Genomic DNA, 14,551 nt, shown 5'->3' on the forward strand with positions numbered 1-14,551 from the left:
TTTCCATCCATCCATCCATTCATCCATCTTTCTTTCTTTCATCTATCTTTCTATATATCCATCTATCCATCCATCCATCTATCCATCCATCCATCCATCCATCCATCTTTCTATCTATCCATCTTTCTTTTTTCCATCCATCCATCCATCTTTCTTTCTTTCATCTATCTTTCTATCTATCCATCCATCCATCTTTCTATCTATCCATCTTTCTTTTTTCCATCCATCCATCCATCTTTCTTTCTTTCATCTATCTTTCTATCTATCCATCCATCCATCTTTCTATCTATCCATCTTTCTTTCTTTCCATCATCTTTCTTCCTTTACACCCATCTTTCTTTCTTTCTTTCTTTCCTTCCTTCCATCCACCCACACTTCTTTCTTTCTTTCTTTCATTCTTTCTTTCGATCTATCCATCCAACTATCTATCTATCTATCCATCTATCTATCTATCTTTCTACCTATAATTCCTAAATATAAACCCATGTTCCCAATCAAACTGATGTACAGTATTAATTCAGTGCTGTTCAGGTGATCACATGAACTAAACTTCAGCATCTTGCCTCTAATGAAGCGTCTAAACGACCTTTAACGACACATTTTCTTTAACTTTCATGAATATTAAAACTAAACTAAACACATCATCTCCTTTAACCGTTGTTTATATGTGAGCGTGTGCCTCGTATGTTTTGCTAAAAAAAGGTACGAGCAGGTGATTTGCCAAGGACACATCTCCCCCCTACATGCCAACATTTCCTCCGACCCCCCCCCCTCCCCCCCATCTCGACATGCAACATAAAGCAGAAGACCCTGTCAGCAGCACCCAAGGGCCACACAATCACATGGCATAAAAAGGCGGAAAATGAGCCTATTTGTATGCGCGGCTCCTCGACTGAAGGCGAATAAAAGCCTCCTGCTGAGACAGTTACAGGTGCTGCTGTGAGGTTACTTTAAAAAAAAAAAAAAAATACAACCTGTTTCATCACAGGGGGAAAATAAGTTGTGGCACCCTGAGTGGTGAGGAAAATGGATCCATAAAAAGAAAGATTTTAGAGGAAAAGTTGCAGACAGAACACTCTTGGGGGCATTTTTGATGATTAGAAAGGATTTTTTAACCCCTTACATACAGTTTCCATATTTGGGCATTTCATAGAATCCCCTCATAATTACCCTCTATATATTATTTTGGAAGCACAAATCATCGTCAGGCTTTAATAAATGTGAATAAATGTGCTCAAATATTTTTAGAAAGTTGAAATATTTCAATTTCAGACGGGACGCTCAACAAACAGCAGAAGATGTTTGCCTGCCGAGCGAGTTACCATGACGATAGTTCACACATCACTTCCTGGTTTTAAATAATTAGTCAGTAAACTCAGCATCGTCTGACGCAGGCTGGAAACTCTGCGCTTTTATTTACAGTTAAAACATTTCACTGTGTGTTTCAGCTTCTGTCAAACTAATGGAGCTGCGGTGACTTCCTGTCTGAGCTTTCAAAATAAAACCTTTGTTATTGTGCTCTTCTTATCATTAACAAACAAAGTTGGAGCTGTAAATTACGGGAGATTTCCGGGAGAAAAGACAAAACAGAAGAGATGGCTCTGATATTACTAATATTCATGACAGTAAAATAGTCCATCCTGAGTCACTCTACATCAGTAGAGTCGTAGTTCCTCTCTCAACCAGTAGAAGCTGATTATGCATGAAAAAAAATACCGTCATATACTGTGAAAGCGCTTTTATGTTGAAAAATACCGTGATATACATTTTTGGTCATACTGCCCAGCACTAGGATAAGTTATCAAATTCCTGGATAAAAGAAGAAGTTTTTAAGGTGTGTTTTTCTTCTCTTAAATGTAAAAATGGGTAGTAAGTAAGTAAGGGTTAAAAGCGTGTAATGAAGACTGTCTTACATCCATTTAATATATGTACATTAAATCTTTTGTCATTGGGTATGATGGATAACATTTCTTCAAGTGTTTTTCAGTCATAAATCTCATGCTATGCTTTTATATAAATTAATACAGCTGTCTCTACATTGTGGTTTTTAAGCTTTAAGTCTATTTCCGTCTGTTTTATGCTTCCAAAACTCTTATGACCCACGCTCAACACAGTACCTGAACGCCTCACGTGTAGACTCTGATGCTCTGATGCTCTGCTTAACGCTATAAACTTTCTGTGTAGCTATTTTACTATTTTTATAACTCTTTTTTAGCAGACATTTTTACCCAAAGCCACAAACATCTGAGAGCAGAGATGTAGTGAAGAGAGAAGCAACATAGAGCTTAAAGTTTGAGTCTGGTAGCGATAAACTTCCTGTGACCGCTCGGGGCAGGTAGTGCAAACAGAAAATAAATAATGCAGCGTTAAAAGTTATATAATACTGCAGTAACTGTGTGATCTGACATCTCTCAAGCAAGCCAAGCTACATTTTTAACTCTGTGTGTTGAAATAAAACCTTACAGACCTTTAGGTTTTACCCATAAATACGACTGTAGAAGAAGAAGGAGAAGAAGAAGGAGAAGAAGAAGAAGAAGAAGAAGGAGGAATAATAGCTCAGACCCCAATGCAATAGTTCAAAATTAATAACTAGTGATGTCATCTTTCTTTCCTTCCTTCCTTCCTTCCTTCCATCTGTCCTTCCTATCCTTTTTTCCGTCCTTCCTTCCTTCCTAACAGCTTTTCCTTCCTTTCTTCCTTCCTTCCATCTTTCCTTCATATCTTTTTTTCCGTCCTTCCTTCCTTCCTTCCATCTGTCCTTCCTAACAACTTTTCCTTCCTTCCTTCCTTCCATATTTCCTTCGTATCTTCTTTTCCGTCCTTCCTTCCTTCCTTCCATCTGTCCTTCCTATCCTTTTTTCCGTCCTTCCTTCCTTACTAACAGCTTTTCCTTCCTTCCTTCCTTCCATCTTTCCTTCATATCTTTTTTTCCGTCCTTCCTTCCTTCCTTCCTTCTGTCCTTCCTAACAACTTTTCCTTCCTTCCTTCCTTCCATCTTTCCTTCATATCTTTTTTTCCGTCCTTATTTCCTTCCTTCCATCTGTCCTTCCTAACAACTTTTCCTTCCTTCCATCTTTCCTTCGTATCTTCTTTTCCGTCCTTCCTTCCTTCCTTCTGTCCTTCCTAACAACTCTTCCTTCCTTCCTTCCTTCCTTCCTTCCATCTTTCCTTCGTATCTTCTTTTCCTTCCTTCCTACCTTCCTTCCTTCCTTCCTTCCTTCCATCTTTCCTTCCTTAATAGAGGCAACGTATCCTAGTGGAGCTACAACTCAAATATATGTGGAAATGTTTTTACTTGGGTTCAAATGAGATAAGTAGTAACATCAAAACCTTAAATACCATAACCATAAATTTGACTGAAGAAGAAGAAGAAGAAGAAGAAGAAGGAATAATAGCTCAGACCTCAAATGCAATAGTTCAAAATTAATAACTACAACAACAATATTGGACATGACGCCATTTCCGCCTCATTTGGTGGAGCACATGATGCTGCAGCACATGATGCTGCAGTGATGTCTGGAGGTTGGGGGGGAAATGGCACCGGGAGGAATCTGAGCTTTGTGATCATTAAAACACACATTTCCTTCCTGTGCTGTGCAGTTCACATGAGGAGAGGAATGTGGTGATAGAGCATGTGATCAGAGCTCGTTCCCACAGCTAATGAAGGTTCAATTGTGTAAAAAAGTGAAACTGATGGAAGTAGTTCTGGGCGATATGGGCAGAATCAATTATCACAATGTAAATATTTTGATAATATTATAGGAAGGAAGGAAGGAAAGGAAGGAAGGATGGATGGAGGAAAGAAGGAAGGAAGGTAGGAGAGAGGGAGGAAACAAGGAAGGAGGGAGGGAGAGAGGAAGGAAGGAAAGAAGGACAGAGGAAAGAAGTAAGGTAAGGGGAGGAAAGAAAGAGAGAAGGAGGGAGGGAGGAAAAGAAAGAAGGGAGGAAGGAAGAGAGGAAAGAAAGAAGGAAGGAAGGAAGGAAGGAAGGAGGACAATAATGAGATAAAGACTCATCACAACAAGAATCAAACTTCATACTAACCCGAAGCCTTCCAGCGAAGTGTCAAACTCCACGAAGGCGGGCGTGACGGCCGATCCGTGCAGTCGGATGTCGTGTGGCGTTGTCATGGACACCAGGCACTTGACTCGGGTGAGGGGAACGGTGCTGCCCTCGGCGGAGCGAACGAGGCTGCGGCTGATGCGGTACTGGCCGTTGTCCTCTGCCGGCGTGGCGAAGACGCTGTCGGGGCCGAAGCCCTCCATGGACATCGTCATACTGTCTGTGAAGCCAGCGGGGGGAGATCAAAATTAGGATGAGCTTTGTGGATTAAAATGAGACACAGATTACATTATGACTGTCACAATAAATATCCACTTATCATACAATAATGTAATTATCAGCATCATCATGTCTATGTGTTTTTACAGAAGTGTAGCACCAACTCTCCAATCCCATCCTCCATTATTAGGGCCCTATGATTTCCGAGATCACGGAATCGTGGAATTTGACATAATTTGGCTGAAATGCTGTTTTCGTGTGGAAGAGGAACGTAGTGCTGGGCAGTATGACCAAAAATGTATATCACGGTATTTTTCAAAATAAAAGCGGTTTCATGGTATATGATGGGTTTTTTTTCATGCATAATCAGCTGTTCACAACATCTTCTACTAGTAGAGAGAGGAACTACTACTCTACTGATGTAGATTGATTTAGGATGGACTATTTTACTGTCATGATGAGTCAATATTAGTAATATCATAGCATTAAAAATTCATATCATAACAAATATATAAACCGGTATTCGGTGTGAGCCAAAAAAAAACATATATACATATACACATACACATACATATTCTTTTCCTTCCTTCCTTCCTTTTCTTCCTTTTTTCCCTCTCTCCTCTCCTTCCTATTTCTTACTTTCCTCTTTCAGGCATACAACAAACAATAAACAATACATATCTGTTGGAATGGGTGTAGGATGAAGCAATGAGCTTTTCTTATCCTACCCCTTTTTTCACCCTTTTATTTTATCTATTTTACATTTTTAGTCTCTATCAGTCGCCTAATAAATCTCTACTTTTGCAAAACAGCTGCAAACATCCTAAAAATAATCATACACTCAAATTCACCCTGCACCTTTTTTCCCCACATAAGTTACAGTTTTAATCTAATTGTAAGGGTTATTTCTTTTTCTAAATAGATTTATATTCTTCTACAATGTGTGCATTTAAACATTAACTCTGAGTCCATTGCATTTTTATTGCAGGAAAAAAATCCATTGTATTTTATAAATGGAGCCAATAACCTCACATATTTCTATTCTTTTGTTTCCTTGTTTCCTTCCTGCTGTTTCTCCTGATATGAGACCTCCATCATTCCTTCATTTCTTCTTCTACTGCAGCATTTCAGGCTGACGTTACAACTCCCTAAAGCAGCATGCTAATAAAAAACGACATACAGTACAGTCTTAATATTTTAAGATATATCATTAACTAGATCTGTCCCAGCCAGCTGATGATGTTATATAAACTCTTTTTTTTTTTTTTTTTGGAGTAAGCAGCATTAAACCGAGTCTGGATTTTCACCGTCAGCCTCAGTCTGAGCTCGAATGTTTCTTCTGAGATTACAGGCGACTTTCTCCTCTTTGTTAAGCAGATTAGACGGAAAACAAACGAGCTCAAAGTAAGAATTACACCGTCCTGCAATGGCAGCTAATAAAACACGCTAGCTTATCTTCTCAGAGAGACAGCGGCTGCTAGTAAAGAGCAGTAATTAGTAAGGACTTAATATCCATTCTCAGCTGGGAAGGAGACACAATGAGCAATTAGTGCATGCTGAGGAGCCACCGAGTTTACAAACATTAGCAGCTGTTCGTAGAAAACAGCCCATTAGCAATAGATTCACAGTTAGCAGGCGGATCTTTGCTTAAATACGGCGTTTAGACGTCAACCAGAGTTTAATCAGAGGCTGTAAGACTACTCTGAGTTTCCTACAAGCTCACTGTGTTTTCTTACAAATGAATGCATGAAAACAATGTTTATATATATCAGAAGGTGGAGAGTTTCTCATATTTTTCGAATCGTCAGTGATAAATAAGTGTTGGCAAGGAAGGAAGGAAGGAAGGAAAGGAGTAGGGAGGGAGGAAAGGAGGAAGGGAGGGAGGGAGGAAAGGAGTAAGGAAGGAAGGAAGGAAGGAAGGAAGGAAGGAAGTAAGGAGAGAAGGAAGGGAGGGAGGCAGGAAGTAAGGAGAGAAGGAAGGGAGGGAGGGAGAGAGGGAGGGAGGAAGGAAGGAAGAAAGGAAGGAAGGAAAGGAGTAGGGAGGGAGGAAAGGAGGAAGGAAGGAAGGAAAGGAGGAAGGAAGGAATGAAGGAAAGGATTAAGTAAGGAGGGAGGAAGGCAGGAAGGAAGTAAGGAGAGAAGGAAGGGAGGGAGGAAGGAAGGAAGGAAGGAAGGAAGGAAGGACGGAAGGAAGGAAGGAAGGAAGGAAGGAAGGAACAGTCAAAAGAGATGGGGTCAATTTGACCCGGGAGGACGACAGGAGGGTTAAACTAACCCACATGGACACTAAAGAAACCTCATCTTTGACCCTCTCTACTCTACTGTATGTAACCGTTTCACTGACTCTACAATCACCTGAAGCTTTAAAAAAAATACAGCCGCTCTCTTCCCACCGCTGAGCCCTCACAAGTCATTCCAACTGCCAATTAAACGTCGACGGGGAAGCTCATCCCCTGCAATCACGGCCCATTCACCGCAGGATCCGGGTCGACGAGCAAAGAAACAGGCTGAAGCCGTATAGCTAGAAGATTGATGGCCTTTTTATTGAAGTGGAATGTTCTCCATGGAGACGAAAACCTGGTATCGCTATGGGAACGGATCCTAAATGACACCATCTCATAACTATACTGAAGGATCCCTGTGAACTTAAGCTGCAGGATGCTGTTTGTCGGCCCTTCCTTCCATCCTTCCTTCCTTCCTTCCTCCATCGTTCCTTCCCTCCCTTCTTTCTTCCTTCCTCCCTTTCATCCGTCCTGCCTCCTTTCCTTCTTTCTCCCTCCCTTCCTTCTTTCCTTCCTTCCTTCCTTACTCCTTTCTTTCATTCTTTCTCCCTTCCATCCTTCCTTCCGCCTTTCTTTCCTTCTTCCTCCCTTCGGTCCTTCCATCCTTCCTTCCATCCTTCCATCCTCCTTTCTTTCCTTCTTCCTCCCTTCCGTCCTTCTTTCCTTTCTTTCTTTCCTTCCCTCCTTGACTCGAGGACAACAGGAGGGTTTTTTATTGAAGCGAAATGTTCTCCCTGGAGAGGAAAAGCTGGTATCGCTATGGGAACGGATCCTAAATGACACCATCTCATAACTGTACTGGAGGATGCTGTGAACTTAAGCTGCATGATGCTGTTTTTCGGGCGATAAAGAGGCGGCACAAATTAAAATACACTGTCAACTGCTTTTTTTTTAAATTCACCATCTGTTAGTATATAATTTATAGTAAAGCTTTGTGTCGTCCTCCCGGGTCAAATTGACCCCATCTGTTTTGACTGTTGTTTTGACCTCTTTCCCTCTTCCTTCCTTCTTTCCTTCCTCCGTTCCTTCCTTCCTTCTTTCCTCCATCGTTCCTTCCTCCCTTCTTTCCTTCCTACCATCCGTCTGTCCTTCCTCCCTCTCTTTCTTTCCTTCCTCTCTCTTTCCTCCCTTCCTTCCTCCCTCCTTCTCTCTTTCTTCCCTTCCTCTCTCTTTCTTCCCTTCCACCCTTCCTGCCTCCTTTCCTTTTTTCTTCCTCCCTCCCTCCCTTCCATCCTTCCTTCCTTTTTTCTCTCTCCCTTCCATCCTTCCTGCCTCCTTTCCTTCTTCCATCCTTTCCTTCCTTCCATCTTTCCTCCTTCCTTGACTCGAGGACAACAGGAGGGTTAAACCTTTGCCTACGAGAAAATTTCTCTATCTACTATAGAAGAAGACATTTAATTTAACTACAGTAGTGGTTTGTAAAAGTTTAAACACTGACATATATAGTATTATTTCATATTTAAACAATATTTGATGCCTCGGGCATTTAAATTTGAGTGTTTGAGGTGCAGCTAGCAGTAAAAAAAGCTGCTTGATTTGATTTATAAAGAAGGTTTAAACATTATAAACAAGAACAGAAACAGGGAGTTGTTAAATTCTTACTTCTCATCTCTGCGTCGTAGCTGAGCGAGCTCGGTTTGTGGACTCGGTACTGCTTCAACAGCTTCTTATCCCACGCTCCGCAGTTCAGAGGGTTTCCAAGACGTAAAAAACTCCCTGGAGACAGAAAGAGATGACCAGGATAACAAGTAAAGGAAAGGCTATAACACTATAACACTGAAATGAGGCTGAGTTGTAAACGTCTCAAGAGGATGAGGAGCCGTTTGTGAGGAAGAGTAACAAGGCTAAAACGTTCAGGGTGGGCTAAGAATAAAAGAAGGAAAAGGGAGGAAGGGAGGAAGGAAGGGAGGAAGGAAGGAAGGAAGGGAGGAAGGAAGGAAGGAAGGAAGGAAGGAAGGAAGGAAGGAAGGAAGGAAGGACAAAAAGGAAGGAAGAAAGGAAAGACAGATGGAAGGAAGGAAAGAAGGGAGCAAGGAAGGAAGGAAGGACAAAAAGACAGGCAGGATGGAAGGAAGGAGGAATGAAAGAAGGAAAAAAGGAAGGAAGAAAGGAAGGAAGGACAAAAAGGAAGGAAGAAAGGAAAGACAGATGGAAGGAAGGAAAGGAGGGAGCAAGGAAGGAAGGAAGGACAAAAAGACAGGCAGGATGGAAGGAAGGAGGAATGAAAGAAGGAAAAAAGGAAGGAAGAAAGGAAAGACAGATGGAAGGAAGGAAGGAAGGAAGGAAGGAAAGAAGGGAGCAAGGAAGGAAGGAAAGAAGGAAGGAAGGATATGAAAGAAGGAAAAAAGGAAAGACAGATGGAAGGAAGGAAGGAAGGAAGGAAGGAAGGAAGGAAAGAAGGGAGCAAGGAAGGAAGGAAAGAAGGAAGAAAGGATATGAAGGAAGGAAGAAAGGAAGGAAGGAAGGAAAGACAGATGGAAGGATGAAAGGAAAGACAGATGGAAGGGAGGAAGGAAAGAAGGGAGCAAGGAAGGAAGGAAGGAAAGACAGATGGAAGGAAGGAAGGAAGGAAAAGAGGATATGAAGGAAAAGAGGGAAGGAAGGAAGGACAAAAAGACAGGCAGGATGGAAGGAAGGAGGAATGAAAGAAGGAAAAAAGGAAGGAAGGAAGGGAAAGGCTATAACACTATAACACTGAAAGAGGAGCCGTTTCTGAGGAAGAGTAACGAGGCTAAAACGTTGAGGGTGGGCTCAGAAACGTCAGGATTTCACAGAGCATGACGAGGAGAGTTTCAGATTTATGGCAGTAACAGAAGAGTGAATGTGAGGAGACGGACAGAGGTGAAGTGTATCAAAGTCTCGGGGGAGGGGGGGGGGGGGGGGGGGGGGGTTTGTTGGACACCTGCACCGAACTGAGTCCACGCTGATCAAAGAGACGAAGCACTCCTATTCTTCAGAGACTCGCTGGATAACGACCCCAAACACACCTCAAAGCTTTACAAGAGCTACATAAAGACCAAAGAAGACCAAAGGAGACCAAAGAGAGGCCTGACTGTCAACCCCACGGGCACTTAACTCTGAGACATTGTCAAATCAATCACGCTGGGATAACTGGCTGAAAGAAAGAAAGAAGGAAGGGAAAGGGGATATGAAGGAAAAGAGAGAAGGAAGGAAGGAAGGGAAAGGGGATATGAAGTAAAAGAGAGAAGGAAGGAAGGACAAACGGACAGATAGGAAAGATGGAAGGAAGGTGGGTATAAAAGAAGGAAAAAAGAAAGAAAGAAGGAAGCTTAGAAGGAAGGAAGCGAGGAAGGAAAGAAAGGAGGGAGGAAGGAAGGAAGGAAGGAAGGAAAGAAGGAAGGAAGGAAGGGAAAGGGGATATGAAGTAAAAGAGAGAAGGAAGGAAGGACAAAAGGACAGATAGGAAAGATGGAAGGAAGGTGGGTATAAAATAAGGAAAAAAGAAAGAAAGAAGGAAGGGAAAGGGGATATGAAGGAAAAGGGGGAAGGAAGGAAGAAAGGAAGGAAGAAAGGAAGGAAGGAAGGAAGGAAGGAAGGAAGGGAAAGGGGATATGAAGGAAAAGAGGGAAGGAAGGAAGGACGGAAGGAAGGAAAATGGGATATGAAGGAAAAGAGTGAAGGAAGGAAGGAAAGAGATGGAAGGAAGGACGGATCATCCTGTTCATAATGTATATATATTTATCTACTTCCTGTTCATAATATATATATTTATCTACTTCCTGTTCATAATATATATATTTATCTACTTCCTGTTCATAATATATATATTTATCTACTTCCTGTTCATAATAGATATATTTATCTACTTCCTGTTCATAATAGATATATTTATCTACTTCCTGTTCATAATATATATATTTATCTACTTCCTGTTCATAATATATATATTTATCTACTTCCTGTTCATAATATATATATTTATCTACGTCTATCTGTTCTCATGAAACATATCGAGGCACTCAGGATGAAAGTATCCATCTAACTGTCGACATAATGTTCAGTCAGCAGTTAAGTTGGAGGCTGACTTCTACTTTTTCCAACAGCATGTGTTTAAAAAATCAATATTACAGTTGGTTGAGTGGCACGTAAGTGATTTAAAACCCAAATCGTCATGGTGATGGTTGGTGTCAGATGTCATGGCTCCGAGCGAGCAGGCGAAACCAGCAGCTTTAACCAAGAATAACAACACAGGAAAGAGACAGGAAACACTGCTGCTGGCTAACGCTGGAAAAACAGAAACAAAACGAGATGAGGAAAAAAAAAAAACAGAAGAGGAGAAGAATTAATGAAGGGGAGAGGAGGCGATGTGACAGAAGACGACTGGCAGCAGCAGCAGGAGGAGGAAGAGGAGGAAGAGGAGGAGGAAGAGGAAGATGGGGAGCAGAGTGACAGCTACAGATATGTTTACCTCCAGCACAATTTGAGAAGGAGAGAGAAGAAGAGGATATCAGGCGAGGGAGAGGCCCCATTTACATATGAAAAGAAGCAACCATGTGCATGTCAAATAACCCCCCCCCCTCCTCCCGCCCCCCCTTCTCCGTTCCTCGACCCCCAATCTCCCATCTCACTTAACTAGTCAAGCGGGAAATGAGAATTGCTCAGTTTTGTCTACATGCGGAGCCTCCTTCACACATTCAAACCTGTCAAAGCAGATTACTCTCCCAAGAACGTCATTTCATTCATTCAGTCACCGGAGGAAACAAAAAACCAACCCTCACCTCTGTGTATAACTTAATAGATTACTTTAACTGTTACCATGGGACCAAACTTATATTATATTATTATTATTATTATGTGGTTTTAAGATTAACATATTAACATGCTAGTAAACTAACTATATTGGGATCTATTGAATGACTAATGGAAGAAGGGTAGGTGTTATAAAAGGAAATGCTTCAGCCTAAACCTTTTTGGTCGTAAACTGCTTTATTTATTTATTTAATTAATTATACTTTTGTTTTTCCCTTTTGGCTCGTCACAAGTTCAGGTGGAGATGAAGGACAAGGAACGGGGAAATAGGTGTGTTTTCTTTGTTTGTACATGTGTGTTTGAGTTTGGTCACGAAACTAAAATAAACTAAACCAAACTAAACTTACATTAAAAGTTCAATCCCAAACATTAGCATAAAAGCTAAAAGCTAACATGCTTAGAAGGAAGGAAGGAAGGAAGGAAAGAAAGGAGTAGGGAGGGAGGAAGGAAGGAAGGAAGGAAGGAAGGAAGGAAGGAAAGAAAGGAGTAGAGAGGGAGGAAAGGAGGAAGGAAGGAATGAAGGAAGGAAGGAAGGAAGGAAAGAAGCAAGGAAGGAGGGGAAGAACAAAGGAAAAATTAAAGAAAGAGGGAGGAAGGAAGGAAGGAATGAAGGAAGGAAGGAAGGAAGGAAGGAAGGAAGGAAGGAAGGAAGGAAGGAAGGAAGGAAGGAAGGAAGGAAAGAAAGGAGTAGGGAGGGAGGAAAGGAGGAAGGAAGGAATGAAGGAAGGAAGGAAGGAAGGAAGGAAGGAAGGAAAGAAGCAAGGAAGGAGGGGAAGAACAAAGGAAAAATTAAAGAAAGAGGGAGGAAGGAAGGAAGGAAGGGAGGAAGGAAGGAAGGAATGAAGGAAGGAAGGAAAGAAAGGAGTAGGGAGGGAGGAAAGGAGGAAGGAAGGAAGGAATGAAGGAAGGAAGGAAGGAAGGAAAGAAGCAAGGAAGGAGGGGAAGAACAAAGGAAAAATTAAAGAAAGAGGGAGGAAGGAAGGAAGGAAGGAAGGAAGGAAGGAAGGAAGGAAGGAAGGAAGGAAGGAAGGAAGGAAGGAAGGAAGGAAGGAAGGAAGGAAGGAAGGAAGGAAGGAACAGTCAAAAGAGATGGGGTTATTCATTCATTTTCACATTTTAACCCTTTAAATTTCTTTTTTTTTTTTTCCATCATTGACTCATTAATGTTCAAACTCTCACCAACTACTTCTAACACTTCTGTACTCATGAGTTCAACTTTCATCCCTCAGAGTCACGACCTATGTCACAGTAGTAAGAAGGTTAAGGATGCATATTCAACACTGGTCCAGTACCTGAGTGCCATGGGCTGCAGGGCCTGCGAGGCCAGCCTCTCAAACATCCTCTGCAGCGGCGGGTGTAGCGGGTGGTCTTCGTCACCGAGGGCCTGACTGCAGCGCTGCAAGAGACGCTGATGGAGACAAGCTTCACACAACACCTGCTGGTTCCTCTCGCTGTTCACCAGCAGCTGCAGGATGTTCGCCACAGCCAGCTGCAGGTCGAGGGCATGCTGGAGGGGAAGGGAGCGGAGGAAAACGACTTCAGCATACTCATTTATACATCGGCTTCATAAAACAGTTCTGTCAGTCGGGTGAAGTTCGATCATTTTAAGGTATTTAATCTCGAGGATTTGCAAAATAAACTCTTAATTAACCCTCCTGTTGTCCAATTTGATGTCAGAAATATGGATTTATTTCATTTAATTGGCTGAAAATCACATGAATGCTCCCATACTACAGTCTTTACAAGTATAATCATCACTACTTCCATCATTACTTAAATTAAAGTTAAAATAGTTGATAATTTCTGCTTATTTTTAACTAGAAAATGTGGAAAATTTCATTTAATGAAGGGAAGGGAATGGAGGAAAATGAGGAAAAATGACTTCAGCATACTCATTTATACTAACTTTAAAGAACAGTTTTGTCAGTAGGTTGAAATTTGATCATTTTAAAGTATTTAATCTCGAGGATTTGCAAAATAAGTGCTTAATTAACCCTCCTCTTGTCCTCGGGTCCAATTTGATGTCAGAAATATGGATTTATTTCATTTAATTGGCTAAAAATCACATGAATGCTTCCATACTACATTATTTACAAGTATAATCCTCAGTACATCCATCATTACTTAAATTAAAGTTAAAATAGTTGATAATTTCTGCTTCTTTTAAACTAAAAAATGCTGTATAATTTAATTTAAATGAGGCAAATCAAAACTTCAGCATACTCATTTATACTAACTTTACAGAACAGTTCTGTCAGTAGGTTGACATTTGATCATTTTAAAGTATTTAATCTTTATACTGTAATACTTTATGCTTCATAAACAGTCAAACCAGACAAAAGTTGCATGTTTACTGGAAGGTTAACTTTGCAGAAAATGCACTACTATATTACTATTTTTGTGTAAAAGATACTTAAATGTCAGGGAGAAACTGTCTGGTTGGTTCACTAATGTCGTGCAACTGACACACACACACATTAAAAAAAAATAAAAGTTTAGCTTAGTTTATTTTGCTATAATTCCCACAATAAATGTCAGATAATGATATATATACACTTATATATACAGAAAACCTGAATGGCCTTATTTAAAGCCTCCACCTAAACAATTACACAATATTACATAAATTAATATAAAATGAGAACAAACCAAATAACCACTATATATAATACAGTAATAAATAAGTAAATAATATAATATAGTATAATATAAAATAAAGTCCGCTGCCCTGTCTATAACCCCTTCACCCCCTGACACAGGAAGTGCACGTTAGGCCATTTCCTGTCTGGTGCTTCCTCACCTCCGGCTGGCTGTCGGAGGAGACGGAGGGCAGCAGGTCCAGCATGGCCAGCACGGCCCCCGGATGAATGACCACCATGTCCGACGAAGAAGAGGAGGAAGCAGGATGGGTGGGGGTGGCGGTTAAGTGGAGTTTCAGGTCTGAGAGGGCTTTGACCGGAGCGGGGGGTCCCGACGTCCCGTAGTAGCCTTGTCTGGGAGAGGAAAGTCATATTTAGATCATTTCAGTTCAGTCAAATCAAATAAAACTCATAATCCAAATTAAAGAAATGTTGATTAGTAGGAGTGTGACGAGATCTCGTCCCACGATATCCCGGGAGACGAAAACGCGACGATATTTCTCGTCAAAGTGAATTTTGTCTTGCGAAGCTCTAATTAACCCTCCTATTGTCCTCGAGTCAAGGAAGGAAAGGAGGGAG

General features: G+C 41.2%; 1 protein-coding gene across 1 annotated transcript in view; it reads right to left on the bottom strand.

Moving 5' to 3' along the window:
* wdfy3 (WD repeat and FYVE domain containing 3) overlaps positions 1–14,551 on the bottom strand; it is a 136,428-nt gene that overhangs the window by 70,133 nt on the left and 51,744 nt on the right. Inside the window, 4 exon segments of the mRNA XM_053324968.1 lie at positions 4,045–4,282; positions 8,166–8,279; positions 12,615–12,840; positions 14,134–14,326. Coding sequence (XP_053180943.1) covers positions 4,045–4,282; positions 8,166–8,279; positions 12,615–12,840; positions 14,134–14,326 — 771 coding nt within the window.

The sequence above is a fragment of the Scomber japonicus genome, chromosome 9, assembly GCF_027409825.1.
Source record: "Scomber japonicus isolate fScoJap1 chromosome 9, fScoJap1.pri, whole genome shotgun sequence".
In the NCBI taxonomy this organism is placed as follows: domain Eukaryota; kingdom Metazoa; phylum Chordata; class Actinopteri; order Scombriformes; family Scombridae; genus Scomber; species Scomber japonicus.